Below are 27,107 nucleotides of genomic sequence, written 5' to 3' on the forward strand. Positions count from 1 at the left end.
TGCAGCTGCTGTGACGACGTTATAATCCACCAATTATTATCATTATTATTATTATTATTATTTATTATTATTATTATTATTATTATTATTATTATTATTATTATTATTATTATTATTATTATTATTATTATTATTATTCTCTCTTTGGCAGCACGGGGGACATGTGGATGTCGCTCTGCTGGGTGGTGGTGGGTGCACAGAGCAGAGAGAGCATAGTACTGTCCCACACCAGAGGATCATGTCAGTGGACAGCAGAGCAGCACAGGCTGTGACTTCATGCTACAGTCACCACTGAGCTGGAGCAGGTGCACCACAGCCACAAGCCACAACACAACGCTACAGCACAGCTCCACTCTCACACATTCACGCAATGAAGTGGGCTCCCAAACGAGTCCAATGAGAGGCACACACACCTGAATGGAATTAAGCAAAAATAAGATCTTTCTTTTGGGATTTGTTTTTCGGTCTCGTTACCCAGATCAGAACTGCTCTCATTTGTCCCATTTTGGACCACCGTTGTCTGAAGATTTGAATAAACACATGTGCAATGGCAATGAAGGTGAGAGAGAGAGAGACGGAGAGAGAGAGAGAGAGAGAGAGAGAGAGAGAGAGAAACTGCTTGGGTCTTACTGGTGGTTGGAGGGATTTGCTGTGTGTGTGTGTGTGTGTGTGTGTGTGTGTGTGTGTGTGTACCCCAGAGCTCTTTGTGCCTTTTTGATGGACTCAGCCTTTGTTGCAACTCTATGTGTCACATACACATACAGCACACGCTCACACGCACATGCGCACACACGCGCACACACACACACACACACACACACACACACACACACACACACACACACACACACACACACACACACACACACACACACACACACACACACACACACACACACACACACGTGCAGGCAGCTATACCATTGGCTCTCCAGAGAGGGGTCCCCCTCCTGTCCCCGTCCCTTCTTGTCTGCAGCTGCTGGCCAGCCTGTCAGTTCCCAGGCGTCTAGCCATCAGTGTCAATGCCCCCTCACGCCACCAAGTGGAGATGTGCTGCCACTGCACCACGCAGCACGAGGGCAGGGCAGGGTTCCTCCAGGCAGCAGCTGGCAGGTCAAGATCGTGCCACAGTGTTTCAAGGGAAATCTATGATAACCCGTGTGTGTGTGTGTGTGTGTGTGTGTGTGTGTGTGTGTGTGTGTGTGTGTGTGCGTGTGTGCGTGCATGCGTGCGTGCGCGTGTGTGTGTGTGTGTGTGTGTGTGTGTGTATGTGTGTGTGTGTGTTTGGGGTTAAAAGTATTCCTTGTGCTCATAAGTTACATAATTATTACTTCAGTATTCACAAAAGTTAGTGGAAAATGGAGAAATCAAAGTAAAGATCCCAATTCTGTCTTGTCAAGTGGAACCATATAATACAGCCATGTTTTATATCATTTTATCACCTTGTTTAGGTATTACATATTTTCCCCAGTAGTAAAATAATTGTAGTGGTTAAACATAGATCATATAGGCTGCTGAAATTCAATTCAACATTAACTTTATTCACATCATGTGTGACATCACCTACAACACTTTTATGGCTAATATTTGGAATAAATTACCACTTTCTGGTGACTAATTATGCCTCCGCCGGCGATAGCCAGGCCGGAGGCATTATGGATTCGGGTTGTCTGTCCGTCCGTCCGTCCGTCCGTACGAGGTTCGTTAACGCGATATCTGAGGAACGCCTTGATGGAATTTCTTCCAATTTGGCTCAAACGTCGACTTGGACGCAAGGATGAACTGATTAGATTTTGGTGATCAAAGGTCAAGGTCACTGTGACCTCTCGAACGCCATTTTCAAGCTCGTTAATGCGATATCTCAGGAATGGCTTGATGGAATTTCTTCGCAATTCGCCTCCACACGTCCACTTGGACTCAAGGATGAACTGATTCGATTTTAGTGGTCAAAAGACAAAGGTTAAGGTCACTGTGACCTCACAGACGCCATTTTCAAGCTTGTTAACGTGATATCTCAAGAACGCCTTTGACGGAGTTTCTTCCAATTTGCCTCAAATGTCCACTCGGACTCAAGGATAAACTGAATAGATTTTGTTGGTCAAAGTTCAAGGTTACTGTGACATCACAACCGTTCGTTTCATGCTCGTTAACGTGATATCTCAGGGACACCTTGATGAAATTTCTTCCCATTTGGCTCAAACGTCAAAGTCTGGACACAGACATGCATGTCGACTGCTCACTTGTTGGTGGAGGCATATATCCACGGTGCGGTCGTTCTAGTAATTAATATTGATTTGAGGTGATGTTGACAAGAAAATAAATAAATAAATAGATAAATATATAAAAAACACTTCACAGAACCAAGCTGCTGTCAGTGTCAAACATGCCCTCTTGACTTCCCAGTAGGGGTGTCACGATACACTCAGTTCACGATACAATACGATACACGATATTGGGTTCACGATAACGATACGATATTTTAACAATATTTCTTTACGATCGATTTGTAAGTTGAGGGGGCATCCTCCACGCTTTAGCTGCCATTTGCCTATAACCTTCTACTGCATCCCTGCGTGCGTCTGTGTGCGTCAGGGTGGGAATTACATGGAGGCCATGGCCTCCGTGGCCCCTCCCCGTGATGCCCTGGCCTTTGTGCCCTGGCATGTGGCCTTGTGCCCTAATTTTTTTTTTGTGACGGCGAAGGCCAATGGCCTTGCCCCTAAAATGACAAAATTCCCACCCGGGTGTATGTGTGTGTGTGTGTGTGTGTGTGCTTGAAAGAGGGAAACCTGTCAGGTCTGATGCATAGTATTCCATGTCCTTGGTGTATCCCTTGACCTCTACACAGACATCACTGTGGGGTCCAAGGCATGTATATGAAAATGTGTGTGTATCCATATTTGTTTTATGCATATGTGTGTGTTTGTGTGGCAGAAGGCTGGGATTGGGAATACCACAGGGATGAAGAGAGGGAGGTTGAGTGGCAGGGCAGGTGCAAGGCAGGGAGCAAGGGCCAAGGCCAAAGGAGAGGGTGGGGGTGGGGGGGCTTGGCGGCAGCGGTGGGGGGGGGCTAGGTGATTCTGGTTGGCACAGGCCTGGACCTCATTAAGAGAATAGTGTGAGAACGGTCAGGATCTGAGATGTCATCATCACATCATCTGTGGAGGACCTGGATCTGAGATGTCATCAGATCATCTTGTGAAGAACCTGAGCAAGGCTGCATAAAGTAGAGCTGAAACTAATGATTATTTTCATTATCAATTCATCCGTCGTGTATTTTCTCCACAAAACGATTCGTCGTTCGGTCTATAAAATATCACAAAATGGTGAAAAATGTTGTTGACCACTTTTCCCCCCTAAGTCCAAGATGACATCCTCAAATGTCTTCTTTTGTCCTGATCAACAACCCAAAGATAATCAGTTTAACCAGAAGATATTCACATGAAGCTGGAATGATAATTGTAGTATGTTTTGTTAGAAATGTATCTAAACGATTAATCGATTATAAAATTAGTTCGCAATTAATTTTCTGTCGATTGACTAATCAATTACATTACATTACATTACGTCATTTGGCAGACGCTTTTATCCAAAGCGACTTACAATAAACACATTTTTGTCAGCAATAGAGCAATCAACTATGGAGCGCAGTCTATGACAACTACAACTTCTGAAAGAACAGTGGTACAAGTTTAGGTTAGTATTTATTTTATTTTTTTTCTTCTTTTTTTGAAATAGAGAGAACGAAGTTAGATCAAGAAGGGCCCAGATGGAGCCTGAAAAGGTGAGTCTTTAGTCTTTTCCGAAATATCGGCAGTGATTCAGCTGTCCTGACTGAAGGTGGAATTAATCGACTAATCATTGCAGCTCTAACACAAAGTCTTCCCTGCTAATGCGTCTTTCTCACACACACACACACACACACACACACACACACACACACACACACACACACACACACCAATTCCCAGCAAACAGTTTGAGATACCCCATAATTGACATGCATACGTCTTCTGACATCTGTGGGCTAAAGGTGTATAAAGGTAGGTACATCATCTCAACCAGTAACGCATTTGATCGCCTTTGAACGTCTCCTCTCCTCTCCTCTCCAACGCCCCCCTCTGTTCTTAATTTGTATTCACAGGGGGGGGGGGCTCCCTGTCGGGAGTTTACATAGATGTGAATTAGGGCGGATGTCACGATCTCTCGCCAACAGCTTTTTAAAGACGGTGAAGTATCAATCAGGTGATGATGTCACACTGATGCAACGTTTCAACTTTCCACTTTTTAGAATTGATGAGGTTTCTTTGAGGGATGTAGAGATTTTAAAAAAATATTGCCATTTAATTCTATTAAAACATAACTACCAATTCCATCTGTCTGTCTGTGCTTGGAGGGAGGCTACGGCCCACGTCCGCTGAACTGTGAGAATCTGTCCGAAGGAGCTAGAGGCAAGGAATCACAAGAACACGTTATAGTGCATATGAACCCGTTTACTCCTATGCTTTCCAAAAGGTATTCCAAAGCATTCACCAAAGAAATACAGTAAAAACCTCACATTCCATTTCAAAAGTCTTTACATTCAGGAGTGCAATCCGTCAGTATAAATAGAATAAAACATCTGAGTTATCATAGAATATAATCTCTCTTAAAAAAAAATCTCTATTAGTTCAGTAGGAAAGATTGCATGTACATGGAACAGAATATATACAGAAAGAAAGGAAATGACAAAGAAAGAACATTCATAGATCACACAGCATGTGTGTGTCCCCATAACCCAGAGATTAAATAGGACGCAATCATATATCTGGAAAACAATCAACAGCTTGCTCTCATTATAAATATATATAACGTTATATATAAAAAAAATTGAGCTTCATATTGCAATTTACGTTTCAGCTTGGATAGAGTATGATATTGGTTGGTATATCACAGTAGTACTTTAGGGGAGAGTTGGGTGATTATCCCACAATAGGACATAAAGGTTGATTGGGTTCAGCTCTTATTCGATTTTCCTTTCAGCAGTTGGCTTGTTGCATTTTAAGAATAAATTAAATTGTATTTCAAGAATAAATTAAATTATATTTTAGGAGGAAAAAGGCATACATCTGATTGTAACTGTTTTGAAGCAGGTGGGAAAACAAAAGTGCTTTCTAATAATAGAGGCTAAAATGATAAAAAATATAGAATAATAAAGTTGAGGTGACCTCCTGACGTAACGAAACTGAATCAGAAATGACTCCCAAACCCTGCTGAGAGGTGAGAAGGCACGATGGCTGACTAGTTAGTCTAGACTAGTTAGACTTCTTGCAGCCGTTTGTCTCTGCTTTATCGGACTCGTCTTTGGCCTTGAGGGAGCCTCCGTCTCGCTTCCTCGCTGCTCCGTTCTCACTGGACTCTTTGGCGGCGGCGGGGGCGCCCGTGCCGTTGGTCGTGCCGTTATCGATGGAGGCTTTCTTCGCCTCGGCGCTGAGGGCGGAGTAAGGGGCGGAGCCGGTGAAGAGGGTCTTGTAGACGGCCGACTCGATGGCAGCGAAGGGCGAGGCAGAGGAGCCGGTCAGCATCATCCTCGACTGGGAAAGGAGAAGGAGAAATGGGTTAGAGGTGTGTGTGTGTGTGTGTGTGTGTGTGTGTGTGTGTGTGTGTGTGTGTGTGGTAAAGGTAAGGTAAGTCCCAACTATTGTCACACACCTGAGTGTGTGAAATTTGTTCTCCGCATTTGACCCATCCCCTGGGGGAGCGGTGAGCAGCAGTAGTGCCGCGCTCGGGAATCATTTGGTGATCTAACTCCCCAATTCCAACCCTTTGATGCTGAGTGCCAAGCAGGGAGGCAATGGGTCCCATTTTTATAGTCTTTGGTATGACTCGGCCGGGGATCGAACTCACAACCTCCCAGTCTCAGGGCGGACACTCAAACCACAAGGCCACTGAGCTGGCGTGCGTGCGTGCATGTGTGTGTTCGTGCATGTGTGTGTTAAGTTGAAATTGGGGACACACACCCGACTTAAGACCAGGGTGTTTGGGATGACGGGTGCAACTGGGGACAAAAGCCATTTCCCCAGTTGGTAAAAAGCAGATTTTGGGGTAAAGTGGTTAAGTAAGTAGTTAGGGTTAGGTTAAGGTTAAGGTTCGGTTTAGGCAAGTAGTGGTTATGGTTAGGGTAAGTCTCCAGGGAATGCATGTAATGCCTACCCCACACTACAGGATAATTTGCAAGATTATGGCCAAGATTCCCCCCTCCCGATTTTCTCGGGGGTGCTCCCGATTTGACGCGCGTCGGGCAGATAATCTTCCCAAATGATCCTGTAGTGTGTGGGGTTCAAAGATTCACAATCGGGAAGACTGCCTCTTCCCGATTGTGAATCGGGCATATCTAACATGTTAGATATTTACAACCCGACAGGCGATTGCATCTTGAGCAGAGAGCCAGTAGTAGCTGCGTTTCCATTACAGTTTTTCGCAAAATAATCTGGTCCGCGTCCGCCCGCAGCCCCGCACAGAAACAAAGAACGAGGAAATTGTCATCGAGGTGAAATACCCGTGCGTCTTTGAACGGGACGGAAAACTAATGCTATACTGCAAAGCATGTAGCCTACAACAAGCGCTTAGGTCTCATATGGTTCCCGCATTGGCGAGTGTCCGCACGGAAAAGTGAGTCAAATCAGCAGACGCCCCCTCCACAAGGCACCTGTGCAGACGGTTTTCGCCTGGCCGTGCACAGTAGGCCTACACCCCGAATGGACGCGGCTGTCCGCGCAAATATTAGTTAAACAAATCCTTTCAGTGCAAATGCATTATAAAAACAAAAAATAAGATTTGTTTAGAAAACGAAATGACACAAATGTATTATTATTATTATTATTATTATTATTATTATTATTATTATTATCATTATTACTACTACTACACCCGGTGCGCACACTGAATAGACATTTTAAAAGTTAACGTCGAGCCCTGCTTCCAAGGTGAATCTTCGGCATAATCTTCTAGTGTGTGGGGTTGCGTTTGAACAGACGCGATTGTGTGTGTGTCCCAAGATTGAAATGTTAAAAAATCGGCTCTCTCTGTCCTGTAGTGTGTGGGCTCTCAAGATTTTTATAATCTTCAAGGATTTGAAAATCCTGTAGTGTGGGGTAGGCATAAGTGACCTACGGTAAGTACAGTAAGGCTGTGTGTGTCTGGGTGCAACTATTTACCAGACTGTTCAGAGGCCCAAATTCCACTCACTTTATTGTGAGATTCAATCAAAAGTATCACATAATAACGAGTTCTCTTTGGCCATGTTCACATTACAGGCAAATCTGATTTGCTGATAAAGTCATTAATCATCATTATCTTGATTGGTTTCCCAAATCTGATTTGGGAGTGTGTCCGCACTGCCACAAATCTGATTTTCGAGTCGGATCTGTGTGTCCAGACCTCCATATGTGGTTTGGGACAAGTGACACAAATCAGACGTGGAGCGTCCAGACTCGTAAAACCAATCTGGATAGAATCATTAATAGGTCACTAAAGTTCACAAATCAGATTTTGGCCTCCTAAGTCTGAACATGGCCAAAGACATGTCCTTCTGTCTCTGTTGTCAGACAGTTCAGTTGCACGGCCATAAAAAAAACAGTGACTTGATTCAGGATCACAGCATGCTAACAACAGGCCAGGGATTATGTTGCAGAGTTATGACGTCAAGGGCTTATGTGATGGCTAACAAGCTGACGTGCGCACCTGCTAACATTCTGTGACTTTAGGCCTGCTTTTACGCAGCCGGTTTGGAAAATGCCCGAAAACCTTGGCGAACGCATTTGTGCACGACAAGCAGTAACTCTCCATAAACAAGCAGTGGGAATTATGTTTCTGTCAACGCAAGGCAAAGATGTCGTATTTATTGTGGGAATACGGGAACCTTTCTGACAGCTTCAGTAGGAAAATAAATAAGTCTCTTCTGTGAATTTCATAATTCACCCTTGAAATCGACTTCTATTTACACCCCTGTGGTTTAGTTGTGGAATTGTTTGTATCTGCTTGTAGATGTTACAGGCAGGACAGAAGGAGCTGTTATCCTGGTGTCACACCAGTTTGATTTCCTTTTTCTCTTATCCTTTTTACGCCACTTTTAAACACCACACAAACTTAAAATTGTTGATCTTTGTTGCATAAAGTTAGCATATAACTTAAACATATAACCGACGATGTTGGGTCTGAATTGCATCAAAATTTGTATTTTACTTTGTCTTTAATGGCTGCACAATATTGCAATAATTGCAGATTTTTGGTAGATTATAATTCAATTTCTAAGCGCTGCAGCCTCACAGCTAGAAGGTCCTGGGTTCGATTCCCACCTGGGACGCTGTGAGCGCTGAAGGAGTGCGTGCCCGTCCGCATGTCCTCGAGTGCCCACCGCCTGGGTGGGGTCGTCAAAAAGGGCCTTTCTGTGTGGCGTTTGCATGTTCTCCCCGTGCCCCCTGGGACTTTCCTTCATATAGGAACCCCTTCACCAAAAACATGCAAAATCCTGGTCGCTGAAGTGGTTCCTCCTCTGGACCTGTTCGGAGGGAGGCGAACTCTTTGGTATAGCGTGATCCTCCCACGTGCTATGTCCTACCGGTGAAGCTTCCCCTGTCAGGTGAAAAGAAGCGGCTGGCTAACTGCCCATGTCTCGGAGGAAGCATGGAGCCAGTTTCGGCTCTCCCCAGATCGGCAGAGGGTGGAGCAGCAACCAGGATAAATAAATTAAAATTAGCACTAGTGGGGGATAAAAATGGGATAAAAAAATCAGGGGGAAAAAAAATGATTATAATTAAATTTCTTTCCACAGAAAGCTGGGAGCGAATGATATGGTCTGTGCCTTCGCCTTCTTTCCAGTTGCATCTATTCCTCACCATTACTATATCTTTTATAAAGGGTGTTCTGTTTATGGGCTGCGAGTACGTGGTGGCGGACCAGAGAACATCCCAAACACAAACTAACAAATAGGAGGTGAGGCACGATGTGTCTTGGATGTGATGAAATGGTTCGTCATTAATTTGACACATCAGAGTTGGGGAGGAGGAACGAGCAGCAGAATGAGAGTTGAGCGAAGGCATGGTAGATTTATCTGTGTCTCGGTTTCCCAGAGAAGAGCAGAGGAGAGGAGATGATGCAAGCCGATGAAAATGATGCAATAACCCCAGCCCTGCGGGTAACACCGAGCTAATGTGAGTCTCCACGGCTCCAACTTCAAAAAAGCAGAGTGGGAAAAGGTCATTTAGAAGACGGGGCTGGGGCAACAGCACACGGCTGGAAGGAACTGCAGCACCAACACATTTGCTTTACCTAAGTTAAGATCTTAGTAAAACACTATAACCGATTCAACTTTCTTTAATAGAACAGGACAGGAAATTAATTTTTCTCCAACCAGGGCTGGAGATCCGCCAATTCTCAATGATATATAATGGACCTAAAATACTTGCATGACCTTCGTTTTGTGTCAATGTTTTTCTTTCTCGTGCATCAACTGTCATGGAAACAATGACAGGTAGCTGCTAGCTGCTAGCTACATTAAGTTAAAAACCAAAAACAAACCAAAACACTTGTTGCTGTAATCTATGTGATCAGAGTTCTATTTCATGACTGACCTTGTTGACGACGGTGAAGATGGTGTAGATCAGCATGAGGTGGTGCTTCTGCAGCGGCAGGTACTGGGTGTGCTGCAGGGCGAACAGCACTGCCCCCACCAGGGTGATCTTGGTGGGACTTAACAAACGCACAAGACGGAAAAAGATGAAATGATCTGAAATAGTGAGCTCGATGTCTGTAACTCCGCACGTGTGGATTCCACACTTCAACATGCTTGATTTACCATACACAAAGAACGTCAAAATGTCGTCATTGCTGGAGAAGTACATGGCATTCTTTCATGTAACTGTGAAATAACTCAAATCGTATTTTGTCGCTGCATGGCTTGTGAAAGACAGAGGTAACCTGAGGAGAACCTGATTTCTGGGATTTGACACAAAGTGACATATTCACTTTTGCAGTATATAATAAAAACATGGAGTTTAATGACAGGGAAATCAGTGATTCAATATCATTACTGTCATGTAGAGGACTTACTAAGACATTTTGAGGAGCTCATTTGTCTCTGGTTTCCAGACTCCTCGAACCAGCTGCTCAAAGTTAGCGATCAGCCCGCCTCCAGCACCTACAGTGAAGGCAGAAGAGGGAGGCATGCTCAATATACAGATCAACACACAGCACACATTTCATATGATTTAAAACTCTTGTGACTGACCCACTGAAACAATATTCAAAACAATGAGAAAACAAACAATCTTTCCTCACACGACACACGAACACACTATGCAAGCCATTTTATCATTTAGTAGTTAGATTGATATGTAGCCTATTGCACGTATCCGTAATTCAATTCTTCCTAATCAAAAAGAACATTTCAGATATCCCCAACGTCATTCTTCCTAGGACAAATGGTGTCACTTTTGCCATTCATGTGTTTGGGCTTTCTCATTTCAGATTTCTACAATTCAGTTACTTGCGGATATCGGCAACTGAATTATGAGTACGGTAGTTGTAATTCCAGTTTCAGATATCACACAATTTAATTCTGACATGCTTCAATTCCAATTCAAGATATCTTTAATTGCCCTCAATTCAAGATACTGTATCTACATTGTCCTTTTTGATATCTTAAATTAAGTTTTCAATTTAAATTAAGTTGTACATATCTGAAACTGGAATTAGGAATAGTCATATAATTTAATTGCAGATATAATGCACAATTCACATTGCAGATATATGCCACTGAATTGTAGATATGAGTAGATAACGAGAAACCCCATAGTTACACATGGATGGCAAAAGTGATTTGTCCTAGGAAGAATGTCATTGTGGATCTCTGAAATCTTCTTTTTGATTCGGAAGAATGACGTTATAGATATCTTGAATGAAAATTCTGACTAGTCACAATGCAATTACAATTTTATCATGGCGTTGTTGATCATTCCAGATAGTCAAACTTAGCTAATAAATGCTAAAACAGCTAAAGGTCACTGACCTTTGGCCCAGCCGATGGCGATCATGACGAGCAGGCTGTCCTCGTACTTGCGGTGGGCCTGGGTGACCCCTCCCAGCACCTTCCATGTCCTCGTCACCTCCTTCATCCCAGACAGGAGCAGCCTGAGAGGCAGCAGGGCGGCACAGTTGTACACCGCGTCCTGGGGACAGTAGAACACCAGGTACCTGCACACACACACACACACATGCAAACATATGGCTCAGATAACTAGTGCGCACACACACTCTCACACATACACTCAAACACACACAGTACATACATACACACTTACATACAACACATAATACGCACACAAGTACCAGATTTGTACCTGATCTCAGCTTCTTATGTAAATTCTGTGGACAATAAACAAAGCCACGGATTATCAATATGATAAAACGTTTATCATATCTGCCAGGTGCTGTCCGATACCCCATTTTACCAGTAGAGGGCACTGTGTATTATTGAGAAGAGTGTAATTACATTTGCCACCAGTAGAGAATACCAGAGCTTCATATTTTGAGGTGAGCAAAATGAACTCTGCAGCAGCCTCTCTCTCTCTGTCTGTTAATTTCACCCTCCCTTTATATAGAAATTAACTTGCATATCGATCCTACTGGACAAGAGAATCAAAACGGTAGCATTGCTCTCTTCATTTCTATTTCATTATCTTAGTGCATAGAGAGGCATGCAAACTAACACATGTGTGAGTCCTTATTCAATGCTTTGCCTTTAATAACTATCATTAATAAATGGTAAATTTATAGTTAATACAACTTTACTGTTAACAAACAATGTGGAGGAAAACAGAGGACGACAGAGGGGGTTACAGAGGGGGACAGATCGATATTATAAAGTTGCAACTGATGTTGATAATACTTTATAAATGGTGAATAAACACTGTGTAAACATTATTAATTATCATTTCTTTGTTTGTTAAGAGTAAAATGACTATAAACCCTTTCCACAGCAGCCATTTTATGTCCCAAAGCAGGGTAAACACAAGCCCAATATAACCAATAACATTAACGGGGGCCCCGGCACTGGAACACCTAAATGGAATGGAAGTTCACCCCCCGCTTTGAGACACAAAATGGCTGTTGTGAAAAGGGTCTATTAAATAGTCCCACCTCTACCCCCCCCACCCCCTTCTCCAATCCTCCTAACTCACCAGATGAGCGAGGCCATCAGGACAGCGGTGCTGTTGGACAGCGGTGCGACGGGCGGCTCGGCCATCATGATCCCGGACAGCACCGCTCCTCCGAAACAGAAGAGCATGGAGCTGAACCAGCAGGCGAACGGGCTCCTCCTGGACACCTCCAGCGCTCCTGCACCACAGGACAAGAAGATCACGACCATTACCGGTACTCTGGATTCCCTGTGTAGTAGCTAGCCCCTTCTATTTTGCACTGAAATGAGTTGCAGCAGCATCTAAAATGTGTTCTTAAAAAGCGTGCGAGCGTCTCTAAGAGCCAGGCGGAAAGCCCATAATCATTACTGCCGTTGCAATAAACAACACCATTATCATAATAATTATGAACTACTATAATCATCACACTAGCATGAGCAGTGGGCTGTTTTAGTGGATATACTGTCTGGAGGTAAAACGTAGGCCAGACTAACAAGGCCATTTGCTATCTCTGCAGTGGCTAGTGAGCAACTAGGGATGTCACAATATATCGTCCCACGATATATCGCGATATCAAAACGTGACAATATGTATCGTTGAGATGAAATCTCATATCGCGAGAAAAAGAAGCTGAACATGGTGGCACTGATCTGCATCTGATTGCATGCTCGCTCTCCGTTTCATTGCTTTGTTTGAACGGACGTGGGACGTTACAGACACGGAGGATGAAAATGGTGAAAATACTCAAATTAGCGTGGAGGATGCCCCCTCAACTTACAAATCGATCGCAAAAAAATATTGTTAAATATCGGATCATATCGTTATTGTGAACCCAATATCGTGTATCGTATCGTGAACTGAGTGTATCGTGACACCCCTATGAGCAACCAATTCAACGTTAACATGACAGAGAGCAGCAACATGTGGTGGTGACAGCGGGGTCAGACTTGATGTCAGTTCCCTGTTTGAATCATAAACTCCAGCACTGTCTAAATATTAACTTGCCTCACCTCGAGTCGACAAACAGAGAGACAACTAGAAGCGCTCAAAGTGCAGAGGAGAGTAACAGGATTGACAACAAACTGACAAAATCACTGCTATCAGTTCAGTGACCATACGTATCAGTTGCACAATGCTCTCTCTGTATCTTCACCTTGGTCAAATAGGTATTCCCTTCGCCCCTTATTCTTAGAAAACATGGCCATTTACACCTGGCATTAACATGTGTTTTCTGTCATCAGATCGCAATCAGATAGTGTTTGACCACATTAGCCTGATTTCATTTACACCTGGCGTTAGCGTGCGTTTCGGGTGATCAGATTGCAATCTGATCACCCGAAACGGGTGTCCTCTCAATCCGCATAAAGTTGCTGTATCCAGATTGAGAGGACACATTGCATTTACACTTGTGTTCAATGTGTACACAATGCGTCCCTGACCACCTCCGGAGGTGGTTTGGCCGATCAGATTGCAATCCGTCTTCAATGCGTCTTGGGGGCGTTTACACCTGTATTTTCAAGTGGTCAAGCAAAATCTGATTGCAATCTGATGACAGAAAACACATGTTAATGCCAGGTGTAAATGGCCTCTGCACAGATTGCGTCACATGAGCATTCAATTACAGGTAGATGGCATGAATTCTACAGTATTAACAAGTTATTGTGTTTGTGTCTGTGCTACTGTATGGGCAAAGCAAGACGGTGTTTTATTTCCAAAATTATAACACTGAGACAGCTGATTTTGCCCTTTCTTTTATGTAGCTCCATACTGCAAAGATAGCCTGATACTATCCATGATAACATTGAGGAAGCGGATCTGACATATGATGCTATCAAAGTACACAATAAGCATGATTCACTCAACTTTAGCCAGGTGAACCCAAATGTCATAGTTTGTGTAGAGGTGTGGACCCAAATGCAGACAGAGAGGCAGAGACAGGAGCTGGTGCGAAACCAGGGTGTATTTGAGCTCTTCACAGACAACAGAGAGACACATGACAGCAACAATGATCCGACAACACTGACAGCGAAGACAAGACTTGATATTCATAGTATTCCCATGATGTCACAAGCATTTTCCTACCAATATGGCGCTATAATACACACAGCTCATTGGCTGTTTGTGTCACTTGATTGTGACACCTGTTAATTGATTACAATCACCTGTTATTTTCCTACCAAGATGGCCGTGTGTGTGGTGATCATCGACATATCTCAGTGGTGGTGATGTAAAAGAATTGAAATAGGCTACACAAGGAGGTGATTACAAAGTAGACACAGTTGAGGGCAGACAGAGGACATGGCACACAGAAATAAATGAACTAGACAAGCGCACCAACACAAAGAAATGTAAACTCTAGACACTGGATGATGGCCAAAGTCATGACACCAAAGCTATTTGCACTGTCCGTGTGGGCAAAGGAGGCCACGCTGGTTGGTAATCTAGGGGGATTAAAGTCAGATTATAGACTGTAGAGAGACACGTAAAGCAGGAGGATTAATAGATATATCTGCAGATCCCCCCCCCCCCCACACACACACACACACACACACACACACACACACACACACACTTTCTTTATTTAGAATTTGCCTAGACCCAAAAGACCAACTATATGAAGAAGACTGTAATATACAGATCTATAAAGGCCTGGAATTGTCTACCAGGAAATATTTCCTCCATTCATGGGAGGGTTGGTTTTAAAAGGAAGTTAAGATCCCAGCTGCACTCTCAAACACCAGCAAACACACACTGATGCTCAGGACTACACTTTAACACTACTTGGAATTTTATGTTTTGAATAGTAGTGTCTTTTAGATAAACTGTGTGCGCAATAGGCCAGCTATAGAATTAGCTGACCAAACTATTGTTGTTTTTCTATCCTACTTTGTATCGATTTTTACTATGTTTTTCTGTGATTTTCCCTGTATTGTAATGCATTTAATATGGTATTTTACTACTGCACTTTACTGTCTACTGTTTACAATTGCTTGTAACGTAATGTGTATTGTGTTTGGACCCCAGGAAGACTAGCGGTCGTTTCGGCGGCGGCTAATGGGGATCCTTTTTAAATAAACAAATAAACAAATTTAGGTTTCCCCTCACTATTAAGTACAAAGACGCTTCATCCATTTTGTATTGAGCATCAAATCGGTATGATCGATGTTTGGGGTTAGTCTTTATTCATTTTGGAACAGCAACAGTTTGGAATAGTTGTGGTACGACTGCAACAAGAAAGCACTGAACTCAACACAAAGAGGCCATTTACACCTGCCACTAACATGCGTTTTCTGTGATCCGATTGCAATCGGATCACCCAAAACGCATGCCAACGCCAGGTCACAGGTGTGACATAATGAAATCAGGCTAATGTGGTCAGGCACTATCCGATTGCAATCTGATCACAGAAAACGCATGTTAGTGCCAGGTGTACTGTAAATAGCCTCAAACACACACTAAATGTGAACCTTTTTCCACAGTTCTCCTTTCTGCCGCTTCTCAGCTGATGCACATCTACAAACAGAAAGTCATGAAATAACTAGCTGTAAATAGCTCTCAGCCAACTGGCATCAGAGACAAGAAGTGACAACAGACTAGAAGCCTAAACTACCTCTTCATCTTCATTAGAATAATTGTATCATCATGTGATCTCACCCCTTAGGAGACAAAGTAGGCTCTTCCCTAGCCTACAGAATGTCATCTGAGTGGATTTTGCTTTCATGTGTCAAAGCATTAGCAACAGTTTGTCTAACTTCCCCCTTGGCACTAGGTGCTTTTTAACCACATACAGTTCATTACATCACATTCAGGCCTCTCTCTGCTCTGCCAACTGACATTAACTGAGATCAAGCCAAACCACATTACTTCACTCAACACATATTGTATACAACCAAAGCGTTCATTGGTCAATTTGAAAATCCACTTCACGTGCAAAATTCAAGTTACCTTCCAATTCAAATGGAAGATTTTTTTGAATAGGGCTCGACAGTCAAGTGACATTTCTTGCCCCCCGGAAGTGACTTTCCCATTCATTTTCTCCATAGACATTTCAGAAAGCCGGCTGGAACCAATTAAGCCAACCCGTGATGAAAATTAATTTTTTTTTCAGCTGATGTTATTTTTACCAACTGAAATGTTTTATGGTCACTCACGATTCAGTAGGTCACAGGTTGGCTTGGTTCCAGCCTTAAAACTCGTTATATAAGGAAATGTCTATGGAGAAAATTAATGGGAAACTCACTTCGGGGGCAAAAGATGAGCTCTATAGGGATGCACGATATATATCGAACCGATAAATGATTGTCCGATAATGGGAAATGTATCTTTATCGGCTATTATCGGTATCCGGTATATTACAGTGTTGGGCAAGTTACTTTCAAAATGTAATATACTACATATTACTAGTTACTTTCATTTGAAAGTAATAAGTTCCGTTACACTATTACTTTCTGTGTAGAGCAACTCGTTACTTATTACACTACTTTTGCATTACTTTTACCAAAACAACAGCAGCAGCAGAATGACATCGCCGGCCCGGAACCATCCCGAAAAATAATTTCAACCGCCTTGAAGTCAGTGTAAACAATCCAAAAATCTAAATGTTATTATTTTCCTTTGTTATTGTCATCTATAATGGTTATTTGCATAAAAACACACAGTTTGATTAGGAAATGATTGTATCTTTTTCAAATATGTGCTTTGATTTAATAAAATGTAACTCAATTTGTAACTTGAGTTACTTGACAAAGTAACTGGTATAATATTACTGAATCCTATAAGTAATAAGTTATATTACTGAGTTACTGCTAAAAGTAATATATTACATGTAATATGTTACTTTTGTAATGAGTTACCCACAACACTGGGTTGTAGCCAATATATATCAGCTATAATAATATCTATACAAAACGAGTTGTTTACAAGGAAATCTCCTTTGGATATATATTTAAGCATACAATGATATTGCCTGTCTACTCACTGTATGCCTTTTGTCAATGTGTTTTATTCAGTTCTATAAAAGCCTTTATTTTTTGTATTGACTGATGCACTTTACTACTAATAACCTGTATTAAATGTATTGACTGACGCACTTTACTATTAATAACCTGTATTAAATGTATTGAGATGTGTGATTTTAATAACCTGTATTAAATGTATTGAGATGTGTGATTTTAATAACCTGTATTAAATGCATTGAGATGTGTGATTTGACACATTATGTCAAAGCATTTCATTTGGATTCTGATGCAAAATGCTCTATACTAGCCAATAGCCATTGTAGCCAAAGTATGTTTGTGAAGTCTTTTGATCTACTTTACAAGAAAAAAATACATTCACATTGTAAGAGTCACAAGTGTTCTTTGTTTTGTCTTAACAATAGTGATGTCGGATTAGGCCATGATTCATCTTTGCTCACTAGCCTTTCGCACCCTCAGCTGTGCATAAACTACAGGTTATTGTTCACTTCTTTTTAAAATACAAAAATGTGAAATTATCAGTTATCGTATCACCATCTCTTTCTACAACCCAGGGTCTAATGTGATAAAGATGTTTCTAAATGAACAGACCTGGGTCCAACATGCAATTGATTCCTAGCATTGCTTTAACTGGGAGTACCAGCCGGGTGGCATTTGCTATTTGTGTGTCAGTGATTGACAACGTTATGTGTCACTGGATTGTCCATGGTGTCATAACGTCAGGTCACAGTGTCAATCAGCCTGACCATGCTCACGTTTCAGACTGAAACACAACACAGTGCTGGGCCTGGCCTGCTGAACCCCCTGTAGGCCACAGACTAACACACCTTTGCCAGATGGAGAACCTGAATGTCCTGCACATCTGCGTTTGAAGGAGACATTTACAAGTCAAATTTGAGGAACAGAGTGAGACCAAATACTGCACTGTCCTGCTCCGTCCAGTCTGTCGTATTTTACATTCCTCTCAGCCTCTCTCTCTCTGTCTGTCCAACTTCAGATGTTGTCGTCACTGGTCGGATGACGATCTTCTGCATGTTTTTAGTGGGGGGTTATGTACGGAGGGAACCCCCTGGGGGGTACGGGGAGAACATGCAAACTCCACACAGAAAGGCCCTTTCGACGAGATAGCCCACCTGGGCAGTAGGCACTAAAGATATGGGGGGGTCACAACTCCAGCGCCCACAGTGTCCCAGGTGGGAATCGAACCCAGGACCTTCGAGCTGTGAGGCGACAGCGCTTAGCTAGCTAGCATAAACAATCAAGTTGCATGTAATCATTGCACACCAATTACATTAGTAAAAATTAAAACAATACAAGAATTTGTGTTTTTTTTAGGTATTCAAGAGTATTTTATTAATCGCCTGGCTTGTGATGAGCAACAGAATGTCTGAAACCATACATAAATATACATAGATTCCCTGGACGTCCGAGCTGTTCGCCAGAGGTGGATCAAGAATATTAACAAAAGGGCCTTTCTGTGTGGAGTTTGCATGTTCTCCCCGTGCCTCCCGGGGGTTTCCTTCATATAGGAACCCCCTTCACCAACACATGCAATATCCTGGTTGCTAATGTGGTTCCTCCTCTGGTCGTTAAGGGCGCCTGTTCAGAGGGAGGGGAACTGGTTGGAATAGCGTGAACCTCCCACGTGCTATGTCCTACCGGTGAAAATACTCTTGAATACCTATCAGAGATGGGGACTTGGACTTGGGACTTGGACTTGAGTCGCACTTAAGTCTCACTCACAGTAACTTGAGACTTGACTTGAGACTCGTCCTCAAAGACTTGAGACTTGACTTGGACTTGAGTTTTGGGACTTGTGAATAATCTTTATTTTTTTTTATTTTTTTTTGGTGCATTAACATTAAGGAAATATATATTGATGTCATCCAATCAATGCTGATAATGTATGCTAATAGATAAAAGAGTGAGGATAATACAGTACATGCTTTGAATTCGTTAGTTTTAGCTATGCAGTGTTCTAAGCAGACCGGATGGCATGTAGCAGATGATAGAACACTCATCCATAAGAGACTTGAGACTTGACTTGGACTTGTGACCAAAGACTTGAGACTTGACTTGGACTTGCCCCTCAAAGACTTGAGACTTGACTTGGACTTGCCCCTCAAAGACTTGAGACTTGACTTGGACTTGAGCTCAAAGACTTGAGACTTGACTTGGACTTGCCCCTCAAAGACTTGAGACTTGACTTGGACTTGCCCCTCAAAGACTTGAGACTTGACTTGGACTTGAGCTCAAAGACTTGAGACTTGACTTAGACTTGCAAAAAATGACTTGTGAGCATCTCTGATACCTATACAAAAAATCGTATTGTTTTAATTTTTACTAATGTAATTGGTGTGCAATGATTATCCACAGTGGATGGGATTACAATAAAAAGATGATGAAAAGCCATGAGTGATCCACTCATGGCTTTTCATCATCTTTTTTATCTTAATTCATAAACAGTTCATACTTTTGATCTTACTTTTATTTCAACTTTACTGTTTTGGTTTTCATGATCATATGATTGTCCCACTATTTACTTGGATGTGGCTCTTTTCCACCTCTGTCCTCCTATCTGATGTTAAATGACCGTGTTTTATTGTTTCATTGCTTTTTAAATTAAATTTTTGAGTATTTCTGTCTGTCAAAGCACTTTGTAAACTCTGTTTTTAACGGTGCTATTGCTATATAAATAAAGTCATTATTATTATTATTATTATTATTATTATTATAACCAATCCTCTGCTCAGGGCTTGTTATGACCCTGGGTCATATGTACTGTATTGTTTTGTCATCTTGTTAACAGCAATCCTTTCCTCCTCAGTGTGTGTGTTGCAGTGTGATTGAGGAATGATGTACAGGTGGTGTTCACCCTGATTGGCCTGGTCAGGTGATGGGGCTGTTGATGGCTGATTGGCTGGTGGAGATCATTTAAGCCACCTGATGCCATCCTTCTGCCCCTTGCGCTCCTCATTCCCAACAATGATGGCTGCTCTGCTGACTCTTTGCTGTGTTGTGTCTGGTGTCTGGTAGTAACTGTGTAGGCCTACTTTAGTACTTCTGTGGAACTTTATTAACATGTGTAGTTATCTTGGTAGACCTGTGCAGTTTAAACTGTAAATAGCTATGTTCCAGATCTATACTTTTGTACACTGTAAATAACTTTTACCCAAGTAGCAGAAAATAGGAGGAAGAAGCCCTTTGTTTTTTTTGTAACATATTTTCTCATGTTTCTTTGGTAGGAGCTTAGGTAAGAGCTGTGTCTTTTGTTTAATCAACCCTTTTCATTTGTTAGGTAAGTTTAAGGTTGGGCATTAGTTTGTTTTGTTTGTTGTGTTGGGGCCATGATCTGCTCTGAAAATAAACCTGCTACTTGTGAACTTTTGACCGTGGTTTGGCTGATCATCCTTGGGAGTGGGAAGAGTGGGGGCACCTTTGTGTTGTGATCTGGTTCCCCTAGGCCGGGTCGTAACAGGGCTGCAATTGTGCTGATCTGGACTGAGTTTGGCCTTGCAGAGACTTATGGGTGATCTGGAGTATATGTGTGATGGCCTCGGAGAAGCCTTCACATGTCGCTGCTACACATTGTTGGTAATGAGCCAAAGAAGGTTGAAAATTAGTTTTTGCAGGTATTCTGAGTGATTTGGTTACTTTCATCTCCATAGTACATCATGGTGAATAATTATTTTCATAAAACAAAAGAAGGGAAAGTATGTACAGTATTTGTATGGTTTTGGTGGAACACCACTAGAAAATATTATGTTGTGGAATGTTTCAACTAATTTTTCTCACGTTTTACTTTTAGACATAACAAATTAAAATACTCTTTACTTTTGATCTGAGAGAGCTATCTCAGTCATTCAAAAAGTATAGGGGAGAGCTTCTAGTTTATATATATATATTATATATATATATACTGTGTGTGTGTGTGTGTGTGTGTGTATATATATATATATAAAAGTAAAATGTTCACTATGTGAAGGGTTTCTGGGGACCACAATGGAAATAAGTCCTGGACTTTATTGTGTTTAATTCCTCTGACAATGTGATACTGATGGTGTGGCCAGTGAGGCCTGGATCTATTTGTATTTCAACAACTGTCAAATAAAAATCAATCAATTTGCAGGCTGCCACATACTTTCTATGAAAAGCTTACAAAATTCGACCTTTATAAATGAACAAACAAGGAAATTGATCTTAAGGCTGGCTTTACACGGTGAAATTTTCACGCAACTTTGTCTGAAACTTGTCTGAAACTCGGCTGCAACTTCGTGAAACTAGTTTTATGCAACAACAGCCAATCAAAACCAGTGTTGGGGGTAACTCATTACAAAGGTAACATATTACATGTAATATATTACTATTAGCAGTAACTCAGTAATATAACTTATTACTTAGGATTTAAGTAATATTGTACCAGTTACTTTGTCAAATAACTCAAGTTACAAATTGAGTTACATTTTATTAAATCAAAGCACATATTTAAAAAAGATACAATCATTTCCTAATCAAACTGTGTGTTCTTATGCAAATAACCACTATAGATGACAATAACAAAGGAAAAGGATAACATTTAGAATTTTGAATGGTTTACACTGACTTCAAGACGGTTGAAATTATTTTCCGGGATGATTCCGGGGCGGCGATGTCATTCTGCTACTGCTGTTATTTTGGTGAAAGTAATGCAAAAGTAGTGTAATAAGTAACAAGTTACTCTACACAGACAGTAATATTATAAAGTAACTTATTACTTTCAAATGAGAGTAACTAGTAATATGTAGTATATTACATTTTGAAAGTAACTTGCCCAACACTGATCAAAACGCTGATAAGTAGGCTATTAATGCACTGAGTGATGGCTCTCTTCCTATTCTCCGGGACAGCCATAATGAAAGGAAGTAGCCAGCCAGTGGCAGAAGAAAACCTGATACAACACGTCTGAATTGATATTATGTCCAGCTAGAAAATGATACAAAATAAGACAAACAAAGACAACAAAGATGCAAGTTACAATGAATGAATGACACTCCTCACTTGATACAGTAATCTACTGTAACAAGAGAGAGAGAAGACAGATGAAATATGACCAATCTAGCTAGCTTGTTTTAGTGAAACAAGTGTTGCATGAGACTTGATTATTTTTTTGAATTGCTTTGTGTAAATGTCAAGTTGCATGAAAATGCAATTTGCAACCTGCAACTAGTTGCCTGAAAGCTTCACCGTGTAAAGCCAGTCTTTAGACTATAGATACAGTAGGTCCTCTGTGCTGCAGCAGTGCTGGTGTGTAGAACAGGCAAGTCCACTTTAACCCTGTATATAGTGTGACACTGTGGCCAGGGGGACATGTTGGGCTGTTACACTGGTACATCCTGTGGCCCTGGTTAGAAACAGTCACTTAAGTCTGCTCAAGGAGAACTCTACCATATCTCCTCTACCAGACACACACGCACACACACACACACACACACACACACACACACACACACACACACACACACACACACACACACACACACCATTATCTAGGCTTTATATATAAGACGTCCCTCCCTCCTCTCTCTCTCTCTCTCTCTCTCTCTCTTTAACTCTATTATCTTGATCTTAATTTGGACTCTTTTAATCCTCCCTTTTCCCCCAAGTGCATTCCTCTTTCTGTCCCTTTCATTCTCACTCACCCCCCTCTGTTATAAAGCTGAGTCTTTCTTACCCTAACCAGCACCTACTCTAACCCTAACCCTCTAAAGCATGGCTGACCAACTTTGGTGACCGCGGGCCAAACTTGGCTCATGCTGTTTGTTTTGGCCCTCCATGGTTTTGAAAGATTTTTTTTGCCAATATTTATGTCTTTCAGAGGCTGTGGGGGGCTCAGAATGTAAATTTCTATAAAATCATAATTTAATGTAATTTCACATATCAACATTTATTTTTGGCCCACAGTCATCCAGATTAATTTTGGCCCTTCACAGGAAAGAATTTGGGCACCTCTGTTCTGCTGAGGGAGTGTTCCTGAAGGGACGAATGGGCTCTCTGCTTATTTCTTGGCTTGATCTATTGACATAAAACTACCACTCCACTCCACTTCCCCTGTCCTCCCGCTTCCTATACAAACCATGCAGGTAATACTTTTATTTATTATAAAAGGGAGCATGTGGGCAATCTCTGTTCTTTGTTCTCTGTTCTCTCCGTTTCAATTTTTGTCCCACTGATGATGTCATCATCAGTGATGTCATAATTCACTGATGACATCATAAGTGATGTCATCAGTGATGTCACTTGAGCAATTGCAGCAACTGACGATGTCACAGTGACATCACTGATGATGTCACCAGTGATGTCACTATGACAGCGGCGAGCCTAGGAATCGGGTGCCCAAGATGCCTAGTGTTTATAAATGGGCCTAAAATAACTCCACACTAAACTGTAGTGAGTGTATAATAAACATTCAATGGCAAGGGGAGGGAGGGAAGTATTTATCAAACATCTGTTTAAGTTCAAACAAGTTCAGTGTTTCATGTGCACCAAAATGTCATATTTCTCTATATTGTGAGTGAGGCATTTGAATGATGATTAGGGCCGTTTGTTTTGAACATTTGAATAAATGCCATTCCGGTGCATTGTGGAAGTGAGCAGATGCAGCAGTGGCTAAATTTAGACAGAACTCCCTGACCACACGGAGAGATGGAAGGAAAGGAAGAACTCTGTGGCATTCCTTTCCTTTCTAGGGGGAAGGGAAACTTGAACTATCAAGCGTGCAGTGCACTCCCAAGTGTTTTATGTTATTAAACAAATGTATTTCATTTTCTTCTTACATGAGTGAGATTTTAAAACTTACATATCTCTTTTATAATCCTTCCAGTAACTATTCATCTTTTCTGACAAAGTGTCTTGCCTGTCCTCAAACACAGTGGTTCTCAAACTCTTTCACACCAACGACCCCTAAACTGACAAATTAGACCATGGACCCATTTGAGAAGATTTTGTCCCAGGGTCCCCCATCTGAGAAGATGTTTGCTCTTAGATGTTTTATGAAACCCATGACCAAAACAGTCATACTTTCTGTCATTGTGTGACTTATGGATGGAATTATAGTGAAAATAAATTCTTCCCTTTTTTGCTGGGGACCCCCTGGAGGACCCCACTTTGAGAACCACTGCTCAAACACATTTTTGTATTGTCTTCCTACATCACATACGTGCAAAATGGTCATCTGGTCCAAAAGTGTCATAACATAAACACACGCACAGAGGTGATATGAGGCTTTGCTGACCCGTTTGCTGACCCGTGGTATTTTTGGGGTGTCCGCATTTTCACTCTCTCCCTGTCTGTCTCTGTCTGTCCTGTCTGTCTGTCTCTGTCTGTCCTGTCTGTCTCTGTCTGTCGCTGTCTGTCTCTCACAGAGAGATAGATGGCACCGAGGACACAGGGTTAAAAGATCACAGGAGCTCAGATGCCTTGCAAGGCAAGTTCCAAAATAGATTGTTGATCTGCAGCAGCGGGACTACAATGGACTGTGTGTGCGTGTGCACGTGCCCGTGTGTGTGCATGTGTGTGTGTGTGTGTGCGTGCGCGTGTGTGTGCGTGCGTGTGTGTTGAAAGTCAGCTCTGCAGTAAAGTCCACCTGTCGCACCATCTACTATCTGAGTGACATAACATAGTTGGCTCAGCGCCCATCTTTGGTCTCAGCTCTACAATAGGCTGTGGCTGTGGCTGTGTGCGAGTAACAGTTTGGGTTTGTATCGTTATTTATTTATTATGATGACTGAGCTGATGGTGACGTGTGGTGTAACACAGAGGGTATAAGGTGTCATAGTCTCTGTGTTGACAGGAGATTTCTTCCAAGATTCAACATATTTACTGTCACTCTGTTGTACAAGTACACACATGTGTTGTGAAATTCTTATGCTAGGAGGGGGCTCCATTACAAGCTACAGTAGGTACATAGTCACAACAGCAATATTTATAATATGTACTTTTATTTGACCTTGATCATTTCTGTCACACCGTGAATATTTAATCATGTCTCTGTATTGTGATTGTCAGTTTGTGGATAGTCCACATGCAAATCAGCCTACAGATCAGATAGGCCTCTACTTACAGCCATCAGGGGGGGAGACACCCAACAACTATCATATCACTTTATAGCAGTTCTCAACAGTCTGGTAGTGATGTCCGACCTACACCATGACAAACCAAGCTATACATGCACACATCACCAATCTCTCCTGGGGTGGGTGGGGGGATATGAGGGGGGCTATAGTGCAATTTATTTTTATATTGGTTAATTGCAGCTGTGTGTTACTCCCTGCCCCTCAATTGGCTTTGCTCACCCCCCCGCCCTTATAATGTAATAATTATATATTAAAAAAGACATTATATTCTACAAACTGTAACCAAAAATTATAATCACAATGGTTTGACAGTGGTTATTTTAAGTCCTACAGCTGATCCACACAGCACAGCACTATAGCTACAGTCTGTAAGGGATTAAAACTGTGAGGATTCTGAACAGAAATCCACAATGGGGTAGCCGTTGGCTGGTTTAGTATTAAATGTTATGTAATGGCCTTCAATTCACGAGGGGAATAGAATAGAATAGAATAGAATAGAATAGAATAGAATAGAATAGAATAGAAGTTTCAAAGTTTCTGACAACTTTGAAAACTGTCAAACTGTGAAACTTGTCAGCTGTCAAAACGCAACAAGCTGACGTTTACGACGTGTGCAGGTAAAGTGCTGTCAGTCAGTCAGCTGAGCTCTCTCTTACCTGGCTGCTCCCTCAGAGCCATGACCGACACCACATAGTGCGCCATGTCAAAGTACGGAAACATGGACAGGTTCGCCAGGCCGTGGGACAGCTCGTCCAGGTTCAGCAGCCCGAACACGTCCATCCTTCCGGTAGACTCTTATACAACTTTAGCAGGACTCGATCGGCTATTCTAGTTTAATCCCGGCGACGTGTCAAAGGCAGCCGAGGCAGAGGGCAGCGCTCCAACTCACAGCATCAGGGCGCAAACACTGCCTTTATATCCTGTCTAGTCTTCTACAAGACCAACGCACAGCTGTGCGTCTGTTGATAGGCGGCGGGGCAGCAGCGCCAAGTTGCTCACAGCTGGTCAGTTGCCTCCTTCACACACAGGTTGGGCAACAGATCTGTATTGCCAGAGGATGGTCGTCATCATCATCAGCGAGAGATGTTAGCAGCGCATAGGCGGAATTCCTGCTCCGTGTTCTTCCGCCATGCTAGTGATGTGGTGGGTGGAGCCACACGGGAGCGGAGCGAGCCAATCACCTTCCTGCGTTTGAGAGCGAGAGCGCGCACACACACGCACGAAAACAACGGCACGCACACACGCACGCACGCACGCACACACACACACACACACACACACACACACACGCGCACACACACACACACACACACACACACACACACACACGAGCATAGGCTATTCCCACAGGGGTCAGTACTGTATATCTTCCTCTATTGCTTTGTCGTCCCATATAAGGACGAGTTGTCTTAATCCGATCATTTATGTCTTAATCCGATCATTTAGAGGCTTTTGATCATTTCCAAGCTGTGTTCAAAACAGCTTTCCTCTACCTTCCATTTACAACCTGCAAATGATGCTTCTAACCTGTATTTATAGCCTCAGATTATAGCATCAGATGTTATAAATCTGAAGCTGGAGTAAGTGTGATGTAAAATCATATTTGCCGACTGATGTTGCATAGCTGAGCTCTGGTGTGGCCGGGCTAGAACCACAATCATGCAGATGAGTAGGCAACATTTCTATGGTAACAGCAGTGTCCTCTATTGTTGATCACAGTCAGATGTAGGCTGTAAGCTGATCTACAGTTTGATCACATGTCTCATTGTTGGACAGGACACAGAAACTTTTGAGTGTTGACACAACAACAACAGTATGCACCTATGATGTTGTCAATACAGAAC

The 27,107-nt window shown here is 42.2% G+C and overlaps 1 protein-coding gene across 1 annotated transcript; it reads right to left on the minus strand.

Annotated features, from left to right (window-relative positions):
- Positions 1-4,317: 4,317 nt before the first annotated feature.
- Positions 4,318-26,375, minus strand: tmem38b (transmembrane protein 38B). The gene is made up of 6 exons (XM_083657440.1): positions 25,920-26,375; positions 12,219-12,375; positions 11,048-11,232; positions 10,090-10,177; positions 9,612-9,729; positions 4,318-5,573 (listed from the first exon to the last, which is right to left on the minus strand). Exons 1-6 carry the CDS (start codon positions 26,041-26,043, stop codon positions 5,295-5,297), a joined length of 951 nt encoding a protein of 316 aa, XP_083513566.1. The 5' UTR covers positions 26,044-26,375; the 3' UTR covers positions 4,318-5,294.
- Between the last annotated feature and the right edge of the window lie 732 nt (positions 26,376-27,107).

This window comes from Poromitra crassiceps, assembly GCF_964638095.1.
Source record: "Poromitra crassiceps genome assembly, chromosome: 21".
Taxonomy (NCBI): domain Eukaryota; kingdom Metazoa; phylum Chordata; class Actinopteri; order Beryciformes; family Melamphaidae; genus Poromitra; species Poromitra crassiceps.